A 23,116-nucleotide genomic window follows, 5' to 3' on the forward strand; every position below is an offset into this window, starting at 1 on the left:
AGTAGGCAAGAAAAGAAAGTGAGTAATGGCTTGAAGAAAGTACAATAATTAGCTCTTTCCAATATACAATTATTGCTGATTTGAGTTTTTGTCAGACTTTAAGCATCAGCTGCTCTGATAAGACAAGACTTAAGCTGTTTTGATATCTATTGGGTCTGCTCCGGATAGTCTCCTTACCTGGCTGTTCACATGTGCTCCTCACAGTGGAAGATTATCCATGTCAGAGAGGGGGGGCTATGCTGCAGTCTCACATCAGTCTTTAAGGACTTGCTGCGGAAAAAAATATTTGGGGGCTGTCAGGAGAACCTCATGGGTGAAAAATGTGGCTGTTTGCATTCACACATCACACAGCTCATCCTGAAAAAAATGTCATTTTTTCAAGAGTTTTCTGAATTGTGAAAGTCGTATTACTATACATACTGTAGAAACCAAAATAAAGTTATTCTTTCTTAGCTCTACATTTATTCTGATAGTTGTGATCTTTGTAAAAGTGGGTGATAAAAAACTAATCTGATAAAGCTTTTACATTTACTGTAAAAGTCATCTTGTCTCATCAGTCTTGCACATATTAGTCTCAATTTACCTGTTTTTTTTTTTGTTTTTTTAAAGCTATTTCTTATTATTTAATGTTAACTTTGTACAGAGAGAGCACAGTCTTCCAAAGTTAAATTCCTTTGGCATGAATAATTTGCTATTTGAAGATACATTTTGCTTTTTAATTTTTTTTTAAAATTATTTAAGATTTATTTTTGGGTGTTTTACAGCCTTTATTGTGGAAAAGGGTAGTGGATAGGATCGGAGGGTGGGAAGAGACATGCGGGGGGATCACCACGGGCCGGACGGGAACCCGGGCCGCCCGCACGAAGACTGAGCAATAAATAGAGACTTGCGTAGTTCCACTGCGCCACCAGCAACCACAACAAGCTTTTGTGATTTTTAAACCAGCTTGCTAATTTTCTAATTACGGCTACACTAATCTCTTCAATAAATGTTTCATTACCAAGTCATGCAAACATACCTTTATCTTGGCTTTTTTTCTCCTCTTCTACGTTCTTTTTTCTGAACCTGAAGGATATGTCCTTTATTGTGACGTTGTTTTTTGAAATCATCAGTCAGACTCGTATAATGCAAAAAATAAAAAGTAAAATGTTTTAATTGCTCTTGGGGGCCACCTAGTGGCCGCGGGGCCCTAAGCAAGCGCTTAGTTCGCTTATGCCTTGTGCTGGCTGTAAGGGCACGGACTGAGGTACTGTGTCTGATCCAGCCTAATTTTAAACCTGTGGACAGACGAGTCCAGCCAGTGGCCAGCTTCATTCTGGCGGTTGCTCGTCTATGTCATGGAGAGAGAGAAAGAGAGTACACTTCGGGCCTTTTAGGTCTGTCCTCCTACTTCCTCCACTCCTCTCTTTCACTCCACTCATGTTTTCTCCCATTCCTCCTACTTTAACCTCCTACTTTGAATAAGTACATGCGATGAGTTTCTCCAACGTCAAGACAGCAGAAGTAGATGAAAAAAAGTATGTTTAAGGATAGAGCTGACTACAAATTTCCAGGAAGAATTACTGACCATTCAATGATTATAAAAAATTGTTTTGGCTTTTAATCATTATTTGTATAGCGCCAATTCATAACAAGCGTGATCTCAAGATGCTTTAGGAAAGGGCATATGGGATAATATGCAGCCAAGAGTTCTTTTGTGTTCCTCCTGTTCCTGTTGTCCACATATTTCCTTGCTTCTGAGGTGGAGTCGGAGCAAGTTGAGCATGAACGAGGATGGCGATGGTGGGAATGACACAGTGTGATGTTGCTGGCTGAGCAGCGTGTTTCAGCACTAGGCCTTCATCAGCGTTCCAAAACACATCTGTTGTGTTTGCTGCCCGAATAAAGAAACCTAAAAGGACATTTGCGTGCTGACTGTTCTGTTTTCTTCTATTTTCTTTTGTGGACATGTGCCTTTTACTAAGTTTACTGTCGAGGGTGCTTCTTTTAAGTTACTTTTGTGCTTTAAATATCAAACTCTGCATTAAGTGTTTAACTGGGTGTGTATGGGTAGGTTGGTCATGTTGTATAAAAGCGCTTTGAGTGGTCTGAAGAGTACAAAAGTGCTATTTAAGCTCAAGTCCATTTGCCATTTACCATAGCAGCCTCTGCCATCAGTGTGTGAGCTGGGTAAGTGTGACCTACAGTGTAAACATCATTTTGAGTTGTCAGAAGGCTAGAAAAGAGCTATACAAACTGAAGTCCATTAAGAATTTACCACAGATAAAGCTCATAAACCTTTAACAATTATTCAGTAAAATTTCATCAGACATCAACCAACCATTGTACACAAAACTTTTTTTTAACGATAAAATCAGTCTCTTGTCCAAATGTCAGCTGCCTCTCCCATCCTTGACAGCCTTTTCCATGTCCCTCCTCTGTAGTGTTGGCTCCCTAAATCATGTACGGTAATAGATGTGAGAATTTAGACAGTTATATTGGAAAATTGGAAGAATCTCAAAAACAAAGGCAGATGTTGTTATGAGAGCACTTTAATGATGCTACATTTTTCTGTTTTTACGTTGATGTACTTGAAGTTGTATGGTAGCAATTCACTATCAGTCTGTTGTTAATGTGACAATGGAAAAAGAACTTGAGTGCATGGGCTAATGTATGCCACAAACATACAAATGCTGCAGATATGACCAGAGTTCCACATAGCGTTACCTTCCATTGCAAAAAAATCCCTCATAAAATACAAAAAAATTGAACTGAACAGACCACCAGGCAGACAGTTTAGAGTCAGACAAGATGTTTTCATTCAACCACTTTTCTCTGCTCAATTCTTTATCCTTATCTTTCATCCTTCTATCTTTCCATTCTTTCCTCTTCCTGTCTCTTGCTTCATTGTCCTTTCCCCTGTAATTAGGGCCCTTTGAAGTGGTCCAAGGAGATTAGAGTGGGACCTGCAGGGTCTGACCTGAAGTGGGTCGGGGATGGGTAATTAGACCGAGAACCTCAGAGAATGCCCATCCCCTTTCTCTGTGTCTTCTATAAATTGTGTGCCTGGTGTACTGGAACCTTGCTGTTACCTTTTTAGAGCTTTAGTTTAGAGTTTTTATTGAATACTTTTCAGCAGTTTCACCATTAACATGAGCAGTATTTTAAAAAATATATATCTATTAGAATTACACTTAAAAAATAAGCAAGTATTTTAAGATGATTCTGATATGTTTCAGTGGTATAATCAAGTGTATCATATTGGTTGTTTTATTAATATTATCATTTAATTAAAATTGATACCAATGTGTTAGGGGGAGGTGCAAAAATCCAAACTCAATATTGACAAGTTGTCTTCTTGGCCTATAATGCTTGTAAAACTAAAGAGTCCGCATACAGTGGACGGTTTACACGTCTAGAACAAACACACAATATCAGCATTCATTAAAGGATGTAAGTTGGTTTAGATCTTTTGTTTTGCAACTAAATAGATGCAGACATGCATGGCAGTGATTGTATACACATTCTCAAAGTAACAGGCCACAAAAAAAGAAAGAGCAAATCTCTAAAATACAGAAACACCCATATTAGAGTTGCTGTAGACCTGAACGTTTCTGAAAGACCTGAGCTTTCTCTTTTGGGTATAAAAAGAGTTTTGCAGAGAGGATGAATCTTTCCAGAAGTAACCATGGGGAGGGGTTCAACAGTCTGTAAAATACAGTTTGCAAATAGTGCAACACTTTAAGAATAATGTTAAATGTAAAACATTATTCTTTTAAACTTGCAAAACATCTGGAGATTTCATCATCTTCAGAGATAATATCCTTAAACAATTCCGAAAATAAGAAGAAATCTCTGTATGCAGTGGACAAGGTCAAAAGCTAGTCTTGGGTGGTCAATTGACCCTCAGACGGACCTTAATTAAAAACAGCATTGAACTCTTCCAAAAACCATTGTATGTGAGAAAAGTCATTGTGTGCTAAAGTGCAAACTGAAACTCTAAATTTTTTTTTTATTGATTCAACCAAGAACTGCCTTGTTAAGATCAAGAATCCCCTTTACAGGAGTGTCCTTGCCAGACAGGGAGCAGCACAGTTGTTGCAGACATTCAACACAAATCAACCAACTATGGGTCACAGAACACAATGTCATTAGTCAACCTGATGCATCTTTCTCCAACACCCTCAATCTACAAAAAGTTGACCAAGCCAAAGCTGTGCTAAGGTCCCATGGGTAACCTGCACATAAAGGTCCCATGAATGCAAAAACATGCATACAGATTTGGAGTGACATATGCTGCCAAATTAAACGTCTTCCTTTTAACCACCTTCTGGATGTACGACAACTGGTTCTGTATTAGTCTGGGAGATACATTGGCCTTTTACAGTCATGTCCCTTAACCCACCGCAAATGTTTAGAGCAATATAAAGGACTGTATGACATAACACAAAAAAGACCCTGGTCTGTTTAACAGCTACATCTACAACATAAAGCAAGAATGTTCAAAAATTTGAACAAAAAAAACTTCTCACACTCATAGGCCCAGTATGAAATCTGTAGCAGCATCATAAGTGTTCACGACCATCTTTTCTCATATGGAGCTGTTGGTGGAACCGATCAGTTTATTTATGCTTATATTTACAGCAGATTAATGCAACATAACATTTATACATGGTGTAGTTTTAAATTTACAGCATATTATTAATAAAACCAACATTGAAATAACCTTACTTTTTATGTTACTGAATCTTGTAGAATTGTTTAAATCCTCCAATGAAAAAGGGAATTTAGGTTGAACTGCTACCATTTCTTGTTGTTGTGTGCAACATATGTAGTATAGCAAATTAAAATTCAATACTTCATCTATATTTATGCATGAAAGTGCATTGCCAATCAGTGTTTCTTTGGGTTTTAAAAAAAAATCAGGTTTCAGTAGATCCATGACTCAGAATTGTTTTAATAATAATGATACATTTTATGTTTTAATGGCGCCTTTCAAGCCAGAAGGGGGGCATCAGCCTAACGAGATGAGATCAAGCTCTGTGTTGTCAATCAGGGGAAGGATATGTAGAGCCTTCAAGCTCAAATATGGACAACAAGCCAACCCCTCTTTCTCTCTGAAGAAAACAAAAACTAGACACTAACTGGCCCATATGTTAATTTTATGGACGAAAGAAATGTGCTGAAATATTAATCTGTCTCTTTCTTCTCTTTTTTCTCTGCAAGAAAATGCAATTTTTTGAAACTGTTTATGTGATCTGCTATGTTGAGTCACAATTTTAGGTTATGCTTTCTTTCTTTGTACTTGTATTTCCACAATCTCCTGGGATCTGATGTAGACCTCCCACGCAAGCCTGTTCGCCTCTAACGCCAGTGTTCTACTGTCAGGCTACAAAAATTCTTTACTATTTTGACATATTTACAAACTGTAACTGTTATTGCCGTTGGTGAATCTTGCCACCTCATTGTTTCAAAGTGGAGGAAAAGCCAAGCTAAGGGAGAATTAGAAGTTTTCCACCCTCACCACTTCCCAGGCTAAAAATCTCATAGCCATGAGCTCCTGCGGCTATGACTACTGCAATGCAACAATATTTCCAGGTCAATGGTCCTTCTGTATTGGTCCAACTCCACAATCACTGATGTATCATGTATGTATCATCATCAGGCCCGCAACGTATTGGGGGTGGATCCATTCTAAATTCGGTTTTAGTAATGTGAATATGTAGCTTCTCCTCTCCTGAGACGCATGTCAGGCTGAGTCAAAGACATTTTAGATTAAAAAGAGACTAAAAGATCATTTAAACTAAACTTTAGTGGCTCATTATTTGTTTGTGATATTTAGTTTGTTTAGAATTTATAAGGGGGTAAATTAAAGGGATATTTTTGTTGTAGACCTAATTAACGCAAGGTAACAACAAAAATGTCCATTTAATTTACCCCTTTATAAATCCTAAACAAACTGAAAATCAGTTTGTCAGTTCAGCAAACCAACATATACATTATGAGCCACCAAAGTTTAGTTTAGATGGTCTTTTAGTCTGTTTTTAACCAAACACAAAATGCCTAATCAAACACGGTCGATCGGTGTTCCATTAAAAAAAAGATTAAAAAAACCTCTGTTCAATATTAAACATTTACTTTGAATAAAGAAACAGTGAATATCCTGTTCGTTGACAGGATATTCACTGAGTAAGCTTGAGAAAAGCGCAGACAGAGGACTTGGAAAGTCAAACTTACTTACTTACACACGCCTGAGCGTGTGAGCATTTTTTGTAAGTCCTTAGATGTCATGCAGACGCTGCCCAATAGTGAAGCTCCTCTGACCAAAGTTGCTTCACTCTTGCCACACCTGACACTATACCTAAATACTGTGATGAGGTCAGTTTAGTGCAAAACAGGCAGGCAGGTACACGTGCGATGGACTGAATTTAGAATGGATTCACCCCCCCATACACAACGGAGCTCTGCGCTATGTGTGCGAGTATGTCTGACTGTGAGTGCATGTGGAGCTCCCGTTGTGCCAATATGAATGTACAAAGATGTGATGATGGCTGAGCTTATGTCACTTTTGTGAATATGGCAGTCTGAAAAGAGTATTAGCAAATCCTATTTCACATGCACGTGACACTCCTTTGCAATGACAATAAAAGTAGAAGATACGTGTGATGTATGGTATTAAGTGATCTTTAGATATCAGTCTTGGTCATTTCTGGTTTCTAAAAATATTGTTCGTCTGTATGCCATGTATCATGGTCGCCCACGTGTTTGTGGTTCAGTGTGTAAATTTAAAATCCATAGGCTGCTTGTTAGCACAATTTCGGATATTATTATTACCCCTTGATGTTCAGTAGATAAGTCCCAACCCCATCTGTGATCTGAAATTTCATCTGTCATAACATTTACCTCCTTATTTCCCCTTTTTTTTCTTTTAGATAGCTTCACTTGATCCCAACTTCCCCCTCAAAAATGCCCCTTCATCAAATATCCACTGTTTGCAAGCCAGATGAACTTGTTAATAAAGTATATCACTGTTAATAGCTTGTATTTTTTTCCTAAGCTTCTCTTCCTGTTTACTCAATAGAAAATGCATATAAATCCTAAGAAAGTATGAAACCCTCTCACAAAACTGTGCATCCTTTCAAATTTCACCCTTGTGATAAATAATACTGTTTTATTATGATTCTATTAAAGCAGTGCAACCAAAGTTCAGCAGAAGAGACGAACTATGTGTAACTTGAAACTAAATGAATGAGAATGTTAACAAAAACATTTTACTCTTCACTTTTGGCTGTTGTCAAGGGTTTTGTGTCAATGTGAGAAATTTAATTGACATTTTAGGGTTAAACAGCAGGAAGACTTTTCCTCCTGGTGAAACTTCAAAGGTAATGTGAGGATCCGTGGTCATCAATTCTTTCATTACCAGGAGTTAGTGCTTATCTGATGCCCTTCCCCCCTCTGAATGCCTCAAGGCCCCACCGTCTATTACAGTGTGTTCTAGAGCTGTGTAATCTGGATACAGTATAAAAGAGCCTTCATCCATAGCAGACGGGATTTCTACTCCTGCACTGCTACCCAAAGCCTGGATAATTTCGAAAGAATGGTAATTTGTAAATAAGCAAGGTTAGAGGAAAGACCAAGCAGGGATCAGTTGTTGTTGGGTTTTTTTCTAACTTTTTGCGCCCTGTGGAAATTATTAAAAGAATACAGGAAATGTTTAACAGAATATCTCTTTTATCATTCAAATACATTTGTGACTAGTTACTCAGAGTTAAACAGTAACTCAAACTATGGTTAGTTGACACTCTTTTAAAGAATGAGAGTCCCAAGAAGTTTTCACTTGTCTTTTAGCTTAAAAACAAGGTTTTCATGAGGCGAAAACAGGCGCCAACTGGTTGTGGCCTATATCGTATAAAGGAAAAGGTTGAGAAAAATTACATCGGAATAACCAACAGAAGTAAAAAGGCAAAACAATGTTTCAGTTTGGCTAGAAATATGGAAAAGGAAACATTTCCGCTTCCTTCAATAAGTATTTTCTTTATGTTTAAACCTTGTTTTATATTTTTTTATGTAATGTGTTATAGAGTTTGGCTAATTAGACTGGAGGTTGACCTACATGCAGGTTTTGTGTCTGGAAAAAACAGTTTTCTATGAACATTCTTTACTCTTGTGCAGCTGTTCTATTTACTATTTTAACCACACATCTGGAGTTATTTAGTGACCCCTGGTGGTCATAGTGTGCTTATGGCTCATATGAGTCAATAAGTTTAGATGAAGGAAACATGTCACTGGTGGTTGATGGGAATAGTTTAATTGCTTTCCACTTTTATACAAGCTTGTGTATGAAAGTGGATAGCAATTGAAATATTCTTGTTTTATAGTTGTCAAATCAGGCAGGGAACGTGCTGCTCCATTGCCCCCTCTGGTTTTAGGTTGACCTGGGGTTGAAGTGAAGTGAAGTGAGTGGGCGGAATGTATGAACATTCAAATCTCTCTCTCTCTCTCTTGTGTCAAACATTTTTTTCAAAATTAGAATTTAAAAGGCATACATTTTTGACAGTGACTCAATATGCATTAACAGGTCAAGTTCGGTCATAGTTCATGAATTCCCTGTTTTTCACTTCATTTAGGATTTCACCTCTGCTGGGCCACAGTTATTCAGCTTTTTAACAAACGTCATATACCCCATAAGACGTCTTTTTTGTTTCGGAGTTTGTAATTGAAAAGGGTGTCAAAGGTCTGTGGTGAATTGCTCTAAGTTGTCTTGTACCATAATGTTATAGTCATGGGACTGTGTACTTAAGGAAAATTGAAAATAAAATACTCTAATTTGGATTGGTATTTGGTTTTGTGTTAGATGTAGATTTTTTTTCGATTCATAGGAAACAGACCTAGAGCCAGCTGTGGAAACAAAAGATGGTGATTGAGCCAGAGAGGAAGTAAAGTGGATTTGATGTCGAAGATGTGCACTGCTCTGCAGAGATGGAAGTTTTCATTTCCTCAGGATAGCTCAGGCTGTTTGAACAGGTGGGTTTTCCCCTCCAGGACTGTCAACACTCTGGCCTTTCTTATGTCCTCCAGTCTGTGCTCTCTCCTGGGCGTCGCATTCTTGCAAGGAAGTAGTGTAGCAGAGATATTTCGTCTGAACTTTCTCTTCACAGGAAAGCCTAAACAGACAATGCACTAATGCCTTCCAGTTGCCCATCTTCCATTACTGTTTCTACTTTTCTGAGCAGCTTGGCTAAAAATATAGAAATGCTTGTTAAAGTGGGGACAGTGGGCATCTGAACACTCCGAGAAATGTGTTTTGGTACATATCTGTTTTCCCCAGGGGCCTGGATGTATGAACACTAATTCAAGAAATTGGAGCTATGATACTGGCTACCGTAGCTCCATTGCCTCTTATTTCTCCTTCCTTTCCTCTCTCTGCCAAAATGACCACCTGGGCTTTTGAAAGGGGACAGAAAAAAGAATGTAGGAGAAATGAAATACCTAGTCCCACATAAAGAATTGGGATCTGCTGCAGAATTTTACAGGTATTCCACAGTCAAAAACCACAATGGAACCACCCCATGGGATCAGGCACCTTATGTTGTGCAATTGTCAAAATAAGATGTAACTAAAATTGACCTCCTATTTCTTGATACATTTTGTTGTCCTCTTTTACCTTAGTGGTGCTGTAAAGCCATGTTTCCACACAGCAGTCTGGTGCAGATCAGTACAGTTTGGTTCGTTTAAGCCTGATCCCGTTTGTGTTTCCACAGCCACCCCTGCCCTATTTGGTCGGCTGGAGGCCTATAGCCGCTACGTAATAGCATCACATGATAGCAGCTAACAGCTAATCGCTTACTAATAAATTCCACAAAGGAGAAAAACGCGACACAAACAAAACCAACAATGGAAGACATCCAGCAATTCATCTACTCTGTCACTGGCATGTGACTCTTTATTACAAAAACTGAATCAAGCTTTGTTACAGAGAAGGCTAAACACGGCGGAGGTTTGTTTGCCGGGATGTCACATGGGAAGTGACGATTCTTTCGACCAATCAGCGGACTGCAGTGTTTAGCTCCACATTTTCAGGTCGGCTCAATATTTTTGGCACCCCAACGGAAGGATCCCAAAAAGTAGGACGGTACGAATTGGTTATTTGTGAATCTTTCCCGGGATTAATGTATGTAAACACCAAAATGAGCGCCGTACCGAGACGAACTGATGCAAACCACTCGGTGGAAACAGGGCTTTAGATAGATAGATAGATAGATAGATAGATAGATAGATAGATAGATAGATAGATAGATAGATAGATACTTTATTGATCCCAAGGGAAATTCAATTTAGACTGATATTGGAAATACAAAAATAATGGTATTTGATTGCTTTCTTGATTTCTAGTCGTGTTTCCCAAACATAATGAAAAAACACATTCGGTTGGGTGAGTAGAGGACTTTTCCCGCGCAAATGCATACAATGCATAATAAGAATAGGCAAGTCAATTTATGGCTGGCAGAATAAAAACGGTTCTGTGATTCCCACATTTTCTTTCACCATTATAAACACTGCTTCCAGCTCAGCCACAAAAATAAAAATTAAAAACACATCTTACTAGGTGTCAAAAAGCCCAAGAAAAACAGATTTAAAACTTAAAAATAGAAAGAAAAGAGGCCTGTTTAAGATGCTGAGGCAGATTGTTCCTCAGTTTTAGAGCTGAAAATGTTTTTTTCAATGAACAGAAGTTAAGATAGCTTTTTATTTTAGGAATGTCTTTTTATTTATTTTTTTAAGCTTAATTATTAATATGTATTTTTTATGTCATATGACCAAATATTATAGATGTATTAACAGAAGTGTGTATGCCTAAATGTGGACATAGTGCCTAATCAAAAAAAAATTAGGTGTATAATCTCCGAATGAAAGACGTGCTACACCCTGTCCTCGTCCATTCCTTAATCCAAAAGAAAATGTTTTTCAAATTTTCACTAAAAGAAACCCTTATTTTCTTAGAGAATTCAGTTAGTAAACCTCTATATGGTGTGTTATTACTGCCCAAAAAATAAACACTTAAACAACACAATGTAATTCCAAGTCAATCACACTTCTGTGAAATCAAACTGTCCACTTAGGAAGCAACACTGATTGACAATCAATTTCACATGCTGTTGTGCAAATGGAATAGATAACAGGTGGAAATTCTAAGCAACTAGCAAGACACCCCCAATAAAGTAGTGGTTCTGCAGGTGGTGACCCTAGGTTTTTGGCAATGCTTCTCCCGACTGACCCAGGAGCTCTTGTGTCAATTTACACATACACACCCGTCTATTCTGCCCCTGCGTGACATAAGATGTTAAGTTTCTTTGTCCAGTCTTTAATAAAAGAAGCAAAAACTAAAACTAAACAGACATCAAAACATTTGAGTTATTCATCTCATAATATGCTAAACAACCGAAAAGCCCGCTAGCTTGATGCTAACGTCTATGACAATTTGAATAGGAATGCTAGCGGTTAGCATCGCGAATGGATCAATTGTTATTATGTCACGTTGTAATCTTATTAAACATACTCAAAAGAAACAATGCAAGATCGGAACATAAAATGACGCTCACAGGCAAATGTTTCGGCCGTATGGCTAGAAGAAAATATGGAGACATTGTTGGCTTCTCTTGTTGCATTATGGATGCCCTGAATTTCCCTTGGGATAAATAATATCTATCTATCTATCTATCTATCTATCTATCTATCTATCTATCTATCTATCTATCTATCTATCTATCTATCTATCTATCTATCTATCTATCTATCTATCTATCTATCTATCTATCTATCTATCTATCTATCTATCTATCTATCTATCTATCTATCTATCTATCTATCTATCTATCTATCTATCTATCTATCTATCTATCTATCTATCTATCTATCTATCTATCTATCTATCTATCTATCTATCTATCTATCTATCTATCTATCTATCTATCTATCTATCTATCTATCTATCTATCTATCTATCTATCTATCTATCTATCTATCTATCTATCTATCTATCTATCTATCTATCTATCTATCTATCTATCTATCTATCTATCTATCTATCTATCTATCTATCTATCTATCTATCTATCTATCTATCTATCTATCTATCTATCTATCTATCTATCTATCTATCTATCTATCTATCTATCTATCTATCTATCTATCTATCTATCTATCTATCTATCTATCTATCTATCTATCTATCTATCTATCTATCTATCTATCTATCTATCTATCTATCTCTTCAGTGAACTAAGTCACGGCCTACGGCAACCCCAAAGGCACAAAATACGGCCTACGGCAACCCCAAAGGCACAAAATATATCAACACTTGACCAGATTTCTGTCAAACTGACACTAAAACCAAGAACATCTCACCGTCTGTGTGTTTCTTCTTAATAAATACATTTGAAATTCATTCTTAACTCTAGTTTTGATTCTAATAATTTAGAGTTCTGGCATTTCAAGTTTTAACTGGTATGATGTAATTTCCTGTCATGTTTGTAAATGTTACGGTACATTGAGAACATTGCACAAGCTTGATTTGAAGAAAATCGTGATAAAAATCAAAATCGCAATTTCTGCCAGAAAATCTTTTCCTAAAATTGTTCAGCCTTAGCAGATTCTTTTGTTCAGGTCTGGGAGGAGATCCCTCGGGAGACCATCCGACACCTCATCAGGAGCATGCCCAGACGTTGTAGGGAGGTCATACAGGCACGTGGAAGCCACAGACACTACTGAGCCTCATTTTGACTTGTTTTAAGGACATTACATCAAAGTTGGATCTGCCTGCAGTGAGTTTTTCCACTTTAATTTTTAGTTACACTCCAAATCTAGACCTCTATTGGTTAATAAATTTGATTTCCATTCATCATATTTGTGTGATTTTGTTGTCAGCATATTCAACTATGTAAAGAACAGTATTTAATAAGAATACGTCACTCGTTCAGATCTAGGATGTGATATTTTAGTGTTCCCTTTATTTTTTTGAGCAGTGTATATATTTAAGAAAGACATTTTGCCTGAATTTGTTAAGCGATTTGACACGATTAAAGAGTGTTTGAGTGGCATATCTATTACTAATTATTTCTAATAAATTGTCTCTTTTTTCCCCTTCTTTGTACTGTCTGACCAAGCAACTTTACCCTAAGTTTGACACATCCTCGCTAGCTTTCATATAACATTACGTCTCTTAACTAGAGATTCGTCATGTAATCACAGCTTGCAAAAGGTTGTTTTTGTCTGGCTATAATTGAAAAACAGACTTCTAAACTGAAGCGGAAGCCGAATGGTCCTGCTTCTATCTCTGCATGGTTCACTTATCATACATGTTTTTTAAGGGATTCTGCGTTAATGTTAGAATGTCTTTAAGTGTGCTTTCTAACATGTGTGAATTTGTGTGTATGCCATGAGCCAGGATTCTACAGTCCAAATCTCTGTGGTACATGTATTGGCAGAGGACAAGGGCTTAGGGCAGATTTGTGATGTAATACGGGGTTAATCTCTGCTCAGTTGCTGCTCTTCAGAGCAGAAATGCATTATTCTGAGATGATGGTATTCATCTGAATTGGTTAGGGGTAAAACTGATTGAAGAAAACATTTTTTATGGTGTCTCCCATCCGTTCGTTTTATTTTAAACAATTTTATTGATGATTTTTTTTTAACTTTGTTCAATAATTTCTATTGACTGACTACATTGTCATTTTTGTGACTTTAATATTCGCATCAACAACCCCAGAATTCTGGACTAAATGTACTGAACATTTGAATTCTTACAGCATGTTAAAGGACCAGCACATAAACAAGGACATACCCTCATCCTGATTTTATCTAAAAACCGTAATAACATTTACTGATATACTGTATGTTGCAATTTCAGATCACTTCTGCATCTTTTGTAATATGATGATAGAAGTCATGATGATAGTCAGAATTCAAAATAAGCACTTTATTAATGACAATACACTGATGTTTAATCAGTCTGGTGTTTCTTAGGAATAAAACTTTTCCAACCTCTGCTGTGAGTAAAACTGTTTGTTAAGACAGACAGTTTTCTAGAACTTTTAAGTTCAATTATTGCAGCAGCAGAACATTGTGTGTTGTAAGTAAAAGTGCAATCCTGGTGCAGGGTTCTGAGATCAGAGAGAGCGGACTCAAATATTGCAACTTAAATAGACTGCTAATTTGTAAAGATTTGTTTTTCAGGTGATTGTGAAGAGAGACAACCGTCAGTGTGAAATCAGTGCTGTTCACATTGCCTGCTTGAAACTGCTTGCAGGCGTAAGCCTGAGAAATGGAATGGAAGATTATGTATTTGGTGTAATTGTCAATATATAACAATGAGCTGTGATTTTAGGGTCAACAATTTTGTTATAAATCTTATATTAGTACTATATTAATAGAAGAAAATAGAAAATGAAAATGTGTATTATTCTCAGCCTATCTTGCAATCACCCGCTGACTCCATTGTTGCTCGAGTTCAAGCCATGACTTTACAATGAGCCCAGTAGGATACAGAAACTACATAAAGTTGGCTCTATGAAAATGAATAATATAGCTCCAGATACAGTAGATCAAATCCACAGCACCCAAGTTCCACAATGAATGCCAGATATAGGGCTGTAATATTTCTTGTCTTTACAAACAACCTTAACCCTGTATTACAATTGTTTATATAAGAATGCTTTCTTCCTTGTATTTTGTGAAAGGGATTATCTAAGTGTTAAAGAAAGATTAGCTTGGCAAGAGCACCCTCCACTGATTCCAGCCCCAGGCAAAGCAGTACAGTTAATGTGAGGTTTTAAAAAAAAAATGTTGTAATGCTGAAGGATGAAAGTTTGAGCCGAGCACATGTAAGGCCAGTGGGGTTTTTGAGCTCACAGAAACCTTCAAAAATCGCACTTGAAAACTGAAGATTGTCCTGTAATCTGTTGGATTAAAGTTTTTGTGGGATTTTAATTTTATTTTATTGTTAGCCTCGTTCCCCTTCAAGTGATTCTATGATTTTAAGAGGTGGGAAGCCTAATAGAAAGGCAATTTAATATGATACCTCATTTTATAACCACCTCAACTGCCAAATGCAAATTGCTTGATAGAAACTTTTGAACCACACTACCAAGCTAACATTCTCCGATAAGTACTGAACACGAAAATTGTGGAGAGATAGGAATCAACACACATCTGGCCTAATGATATCAAATGATAATTGTTTAACCGAAAACATAGAGCCAGTATAGATTTTTATCTTATGAATGTTTCTTTGCACCTGTGTATTTTAAGATAAATATACAAAGAAAGAATGTTCATCGTATCTTCCTGCTTGAGTCATGAGTTAATTTCATTGGAGTATAGAAAGGATTTTGCTTTAACAAAGTAGAGCACAGTTTTGGAAGCATGAGTCCCAATATTTACTGTTTTATCTGTTGTAACAGATTGATCTCTTACACCAGGGGTGTCCAAACTTTTTGCAAAAAGGGCCAGATTTGGTCAGATGAAAATGTATGGGGGCCAACCATTTAGTCTGACATTCATAGAACCATTACCATTGTAAATTACCATGTAAATATGTAACTATAGCACATTGCTGTCTGCAGCTCGGTCGAAATTGCAAATGAGAATCTGTTGTCAATTGCATTACCAGGAACGTTAAAGGTTAAAATAATAATAAATCAAATGCAAATATTCTATAAAAACTATTCTATAAAAAGTTGACAGATTTTTTTGGAAACATATTTTTATTGATTTTGTTTTAACAAATCATATCCCAGTGCATTTTGACAAATAGTATAGTCAAGTCAAATGACCGAAATTTGACAAAACTGTGGTTTGATTATCACAAAAAAATTAATTCACTGGGACTTTGTAATTTATTCTCCTCCAGAAGAATAAAAAAATGTACCTGCATTAATGTGAAGGGTGATATTGGTGTTTCAACTGCAGTAAACAGGCCAGGTCTGGCTCAAAAGCAGTGGTTTTGCAAAATGTCACGCAGGTGAGAGTCACTTAATCTTGTCCACACACAGTTCTTGTTAATGTTCATAATGGAGAATGTCTTCTTGCATGTCGAGCCAAACAAGCTCAGCATTTTCTTAGCAAATGTCCGAATCTCTTGGAATCTGTCTTTGTCCAGCTGGCGGTAAAAGTTGATGAGAGCGAGTTGTTGGTGGCGACTGTGACACTCCGTGTCACACTGCAGGTCAATGAGCTCCAGCTGCAGGTGGTCTGGAGCGTCATTAGGATCCTAAAAACATACCATGGCAGTAAAAGTTCACACGACGAGACGGCGGCCACAGGTCTACTGCTACCCTGTGGTGAAATATAGAATCCCTGTTTTTGATGTGTGTATTGTTTACTGTGGGAAACTGTGCTGGCGGGCCACATATTATTGATTTTATGGCGGGATGCTTTGGGCCGGTGGAAATTTGGACACGGGCTGGATTTGGCCCGGAGGCCAGACTTTGGGCATGCCTGTCTTACACTGACAAGAACTGTAAACAAGCTTTTGGTACCACTATTCAGCTGTACATTATTTTTGTCAAGAAATAAAAAGTCTTGCATGGGTTTAGCTTTACATAATTATGTTAATTATGGTAGATTAAAAAATACATACCACATTATGTATCCTTAATGGTGAACCCCAAGGAATTCCCCCCCACACCATGCACAATCAATGAGTAGCTCTTTATGAACCCAATAGCCAAGCCCTGGCACTGGCCTCAGTAAGCTCAGCAAAAGGCTGAAATACCGTCAGAGAAGGAGGGAGAATGTGAGTTGAGAAAGGGTATGGGTGTCTGGGAGAGAGAGAAGGCTGAGTGCAGAGATACAGCCAAAACCTTGGCAGAAGTCGATCTTTTGGCTGTGTTTTGAGGAGTTGTTATTGCTGGGCTGCAACTAGAAGAACCTGCCGTTTGCATCTTATCTAATCAATTAATATTCATTGAAAGTGAAGGGAATGTAAGACCAGTGCTTCTGCTTTTACAGCATCAATGGTGTATTTTATGTCACAATCCTCAGATTCTTTGATGTTCAAACGTTGCATACTTTTAGGAAACACATTAGGGCGCCAACAAGGCAGTATTGTTTGGTTTATTGGGGGAAAAAAGAGTTTTTAAGGTGATTTTAAAGGATTGGTTGGTAACAAGGGCCAATACTTTGTCTGCTAACCTCTGTAAATTACTGTTCACTTACTCATCATCACCTGAATGCTGATACTGAGGTTTGTGGTCTTTGCTTGAAGTTCACTAGAATTAATGTTTAACAGTTTGATGCTTGTATGCTAGTAAATTTTTGCTTCAAAAGAAAATAGAGCATGTGTTAAAAATGCATCATTAACACAAAGAGAGTGTCAACAGTTGAGGCTTTAACTTTCTACATACCTCCTAAACATTACCTGGATACTATCTCTATCTGAATGAATTAATGTATGTGCCAAACAGCTATCCAGTTAATTGACTTTTATCAAGCAGATTAAATATTTTGTTTTTAGCTATAATTAAAGAAAAAGGAACAGATATCTTGATAACAAAAATAGTCATTATTTTTTCCCAATCCTGTAATTGAAAATACATTCTTGGTTCAGGATATTTATCATTAAATGCTTACATTATTTGACCAAACACAACATAGACTTCATTTTCTATTGAAAAACATGAAGGATTGTAATAAATACGATATATATTCTACCTTTCTATCAGTTGGCTCTGGTCTCAAAGTAGTTTATTGTGAAATAAAGAGATCTCCTTTTTCAGTAGCAATAAAACCAGAAGCTTACAAAATTACAATTTGTCTATTTTTCTCTTGGACAGCAATGGTTTCATTATTTGCCCTTTACCTGGCAGGTGGTGCCAAAGAACAAATATACAGAGTGATCTCTTTTCATTGCAGGCGCTGCAGCACTTTAATGAAACAACACAGTCAGAGTGCAGGTCCAGCTAGTTTGCCCCTTTTAAGAGAGCGTGGGACTCCGACAGGTTGGGATGCAATAAGGACAGATTAATCTATCAAGCTCCGAAAAGTTTGTTCTCTTTGTTTTCATAAAGCTTTAGTGTGGGTTAAAATCCTGTCAGACAAAATGACAAAGCCATTTAATACTGATTTAGTTAACACTGATGTGCACTTGCATATAGCATCGTCTGCCACCGGTGTTTGAATAGGTGGTTACACTTTGCTGTGGAACTTTGAGTGGTCAGATGACTGGAAAATAGCTATTTAATGTAGATACACTTCATTTATCACATAATTTAGAAGTTCATCACCATCCTGTTTGCTAGCTGGCCAGCTATTTTGAAGGGTTAACCTGCTGTATTTAGTGCTCTTTGGAGGGTCAGCACTATGGTGAATGGACCTGAGCCTGTATAATGCTTTTTTTAGTCTTCTGACCACTCAAAGCACTTTTACACTGAGTGTCATGAGAGAGAAAGAAAAGTCAGCACAAAAATGGCCTTTAGGTTTTAAATAAAAATACAAAAATTATGAAATCTAAAAACAAATCATTTTTAGTCAGTTGACATAATTCTCTGAATATTTAACAGTATAAGTTGCAATCATATTTATTTAAACTAACACCTCTTAAATTACCGCTCTTAAATTACCCTATTGTTTTTACTGTTGTAATGGATGGTAGTTAATAAAATAAAATGGTTTGCTTTAAAAGAAAGCTTGTCAACTCTGGTTGTGACATAAAAATATGTTACTGTAGTATGTTGTAAGAAATAATATGAATTAATTGCTTACAGGTGTCAAAAAGTCCAATGAGTTTGCCATAATTGGGAAGCAAATATGATCCATGATGCATATGACGCTTCAGTTGAATAGGTTGTGGGGCACTCTTTCTGAGGTTGAATCTCTGTTGTTATTGTCAATAAGGGACATGTTGTGCCTTTAATAAATAATGAATAACAGAGGACAGTTTTTAATGTGAAACAAATCCAGGGTCAGGCAGTGTGTTTTGATCTGTGAATTTAGTTTTTCAAGGCTTTAGCAAAATGAAGTTCACAAAAAGTAATAGGCATACTGTGGTGGATTACTGCTCAAAAAGAGAATCTTGTTTGTCTGTGCAATCAATTCCCTAACACATTCTACCAAGAGCAGGTATCAATTGGCTCAAACACACAAAATGAGCCTCTTTTCTTGGACCTGTTGTTACTTTTTGCCTAGAAGAATTTTTGCAGGTTGGTATCTGACACTTATTCTATCCTTTGTGAAAAGAGGTCAAAAGTATCCTTTGCTGAGGGGCCCCTGTTATAACCTATAATTGTCATAATAATTGTATCTGTCATATGTCCTTTTCATTTTGTTCCCGATTCTCATTCTTAATCAAGCTTTTGTCGGATTATTCTTGAAGGTCAATGGCAAGGATCTCTCCAAGTCCACCCATGATCAGGCAGTTAAGACCTTCTGCACCGCAAAGGAGCCTGTAGTGGTCCAGGTTCTGCGCAAGACCCCAAGTTGTAAACTGATCAGCCAGCCTGATGATTCCCAGATCTTAGATGTCAGCACTCAGACCGACATCACCCTTCAGCACATTGTGGCTCTTACAATGCTCCCTTCATCACTCCCAATGACAGAGCTGGAGGAATTCCTGCTTCCAGAGGAGTAAGCATGCTCGGTTTAGAACTTTGGGAGATGCCCTATTTTAATGGGCCCAGAGTTTGCCCTGTTAAGAAGAATAGTCAACTCTTTTCAGTTAAGAATACCTTAAGCCAAAAAAAATTATAATATATTTGTTGCTAGATATTTTTTTTACATTTTAATTTAATGAGTGGTTATATTTAGAAAGACAGTATCCCATTCCAAATTAATAGGTTAATTGAAATATTTCTCAATGAAATTAATATTTTTTTTATTTCTTTTATGTCTGGGTGTTACTTTACTTAAATCTGATACAAGCATGATTTCTTCATTTAGTTCTAATTGCTACCAATTATGATATGTAACTAGCACTTAAAACGCCTCGAAAAATGTCATTATCGACAACTGTGTACATATAAAAGAGGATAGGAACCACTGAAAACATTTTTTTAGTCCAGCCTTTATTTTCAGTATTCAGACATTCTTTTTTTTTAGAAAATTGAGATGACAGCCAGAATTCTGACTTGCTTGCACAAGGATTTAAGACTAAAATATGAATTTCCAATTTTAAAGTCAGAATTTATTTTCAAATGTCAAAGTTGATAAATATACACTTTTTCTCAGTAGCCCTTTCTGCATTCATATTTTAATGCATGTTTTCTCTCCTTTTTAATTTATGGTTTTCCTATTTATATTCCACATTTTTAGTTTGTCTTATCTCTTTTCTCAGGCATCCTCCAGGACATGAGAACTTTGATTCAAATGACTTCCTCGAGGCAATGCAGCAGGACATGGAGCGAGAGGAGCTGGAATATGAGGTTAAAATTACTTCTTTCTTTAATCACCTTTCAATTAATCCTACGTACTGACAGTATTGCATTTTTCTTTTGTGATAATAACCACTGTGTTTCAAAACTGCTTCCGCTCCAAATGCAGCAAAATAGTGTCCGTATTCCACTCACTGCCGGTTGATGCACCTTCAATACATACCTAGGAAACTTTTGCAAGCATTAGATTGTCATAGGACCAGTCGGAGACAGAAACACATCCGTTTTATGTGCTATGTATGTGCTATTTTTTATCTACTATCTATTTATGTACTATTTTCAAATAAACGTTCTCAACTTAATATAGCACCTACTACAGCAGAAACACATGTAAAAAATATGTTTTAATACTTGGAAACAAATTCAGACGTCAAGGGGTTAAGAGCTAACAAGCATCCTGAAATACAAAAATTCTCATTAAATGCTTCATACTGTAGGCCACAACCAAATAGAAAAATTAAAAATAAAATAAAGAACTGAACTATAATATTCTGTCCTTCCTTTCACATTGCCTTTTTTTGTTATACATTTTTTAAAAATTGCAGTGAAAGGTGCTGGTGGTTGCCTAGTAATCGAGTGACTCTTCAGTCTAATAATAATGTAAGAGTGCTTAGTGAAAATCCTTGCATCATTTAAGTTGAATAGGTTTGTGCAAATAATTGTCATACATTTTTTTACATCCAATTACTGCAAAGGCAAACTGCTGTGTAGCTTACTGAGCCTTCCTGATGGTAAGTATTGTATTGTTTCCTTCAATAGTGAGAGTAAGACAAAGTTCTTCAACTAACACAGGGATGGTAGCATTTTAAATGCTCATAATTTAAACTCAATAAATCATACTAACTTGTGTGTTATCTTTATGAGTTAGCACGGACACACGTACAGTGGAGGAAATAATTATTTGATCCCCTGCTGATTTTGTAAGTTTGACCAATTACAAAAAAATTGAGCAGTCTATAATTTTTGTGGTACTTTTATTTTAACAAACGGAGGCAGAATATCAAAAAGAAAAGTCCAAACATTATATAAAGTTATAAATTCCCTAGCATTTGATCAAAGGAAATAAGTATTTGGTCCTCGACAGACCAACATGAATTCTGCCTCCCACAGATGGGTTTTGTGCCCGGGAGGCACTCAGACTAGTCCTGTAACCTTATGTTGACTTTGCCGTATGTTTTGGGTCGTTGTCATGCTGGAAGACCCATTCATGACACATCCTCAGTGCTCAGGCTCAGCAGGGGATCAAATAATGTATAAATTAAACAAAACCTGAAGTGTGACATTAAGTTCAAGAGATGACTGTGACAAAAAGTAATGGTTCTCATGACGACAAAATCATAAAGCTGGGTCAGCTCAACCACATACCAGTCTGCCAGGCCACCATCATCCCTTGATTGCACTGGACAGTATTGTGATGAATGATGTCTGTTTTTTGTTTTAGTTGGATTAAATAAAAAGATGCAAGGCTATCTTCCATCAATTACATGGGTTTTGAGTCGGCGGATGAGTCAAGTAGCTTCCAAGTCAATGTCTACAGGTCCTCTCTTAGCCGACGCTGAATGCATCATTTAAAGGCGACATAGCACCGTTGTGTGCGCACCTCAATCAATCATCAATTAATCTTTATTTGTATAGCATCAATTCATAACAGATGTTATCTCGAGACACTTAAAGAGCATATTGCAGGTTAAAAAAAAGTTGAGATTAACACTTCATGTTGTCAGATAAGGGCTGTAGAATGAGTACATCAATTTTCTGTATGTTCTTCAAAACATAAGTGCTCTAATTTAGAGGAGAAAGTGGCTGTTTTTAGCGTAGCTGTTTAGAACTGCTTTTTTTCAACAACGCGTCATATGACGTAACGTAAGGGAGTCGTGTTCTGTTACTCTGCTTTGATGGCTTTATGCGTACGTGTATGAATGAATGAATGAAGCCTTTATTGCCCCTGGGGGAACTTGTCTTGCACCGAGAGCATGAAACACTTTATAAACAAACATTTAGAAGGCAGCACAAAAGAATTAAAGCACAAAAAACACGCTAAAACCTCACATGATTAAAGAGGTGTAATGATACGTGGTAGTGAGTGAGATGCCTCCCTGCTATAGTTTGTAATTTGCGCGGCGCACATTCGGGTGCACAGTGTAAGTGGCTTGATTATTCAAAGTGTTTTTTGGTGAATTATTCCCACAACCTCAGAAACAATCGAACAGACACGTTGAATATTTCGGCATCAGACACAAAAGCGTTTCTTTATTAATGATTTAAATCTCTGGGTGTTTAACATCAAATATTATATACGCAGACAAGCATTTAATGATTTGATCTGCTGGAATCCTCTGTTGTATTCTCTAGTTTGCGCGTAATAGACACCGGACAGTCTGTATTAATATATGTAGTCATACGATTTATTATAAATCCAACTCTGTTACAAGAGAGCGTGTGTGTGTGTGTGTGTGTGTGTGTGTGTGTGTGTGTGTGCGCAGTGGGGAAAGACGGAACGCGCAGTTTGGAAACAAACAGAAACACAACCTTTACTTCTGTCGGTCCTCTATCCCATTAAAACTTTAAACTTTTTGTAGTAGCCTAATATATGTGCACGCATTAAACTGTGGAGTGTGTGCGCTGTTGTGCATGTTTGTGTGGATTACGTGCGCTGTGAACTCACGTCAGGAGAATCCTGCACCATACACTGTATTTTCTATAACAACGTGAGC

At 37.0% G+C, this 23,116-nt stretch overlaps 1 protein-coding gene across 2 annotated transcripts in view; it reads left to right on the forward strand.

Moving 5' to 3' along the window:
* pdzrn3b (PDZ domain containing RING finger 3b) overlaps window positions 1-23,116 on the forward strand; it is a 131,020-nt gene that overhangs the window by 96,900 nt on the left and 11,004 nt on the right. For both annotated transcript variants that reach the window (XM_079341486.1, XM_079341485.1), the window contains exons 4-5: window positions 19,349-19,599; window positions 20,306-20,393. In XM_079341486.1, the coding sequence (XP_079197612.1) occupies window positions 19,349-19,599; window positions 20,306-20,393 (339 nt within the window). The remainder of the gene's footprint in view (window positions 1-19,348; window positions 19,600-20,305; window positions 20,394-23,116) is intronic.

This window comes from Symphodus melops, assembly GCF_947650265.1.
Source record: "Symphodus melops genome assembly, chromosome: 4".
Taxonomy (NCBI): domain Eukaryota; kingdom Metazoa; phylum Chordata; class Actinopteri; order Labriformes; family Labridae; genus Symphodus; species Symphodus melops.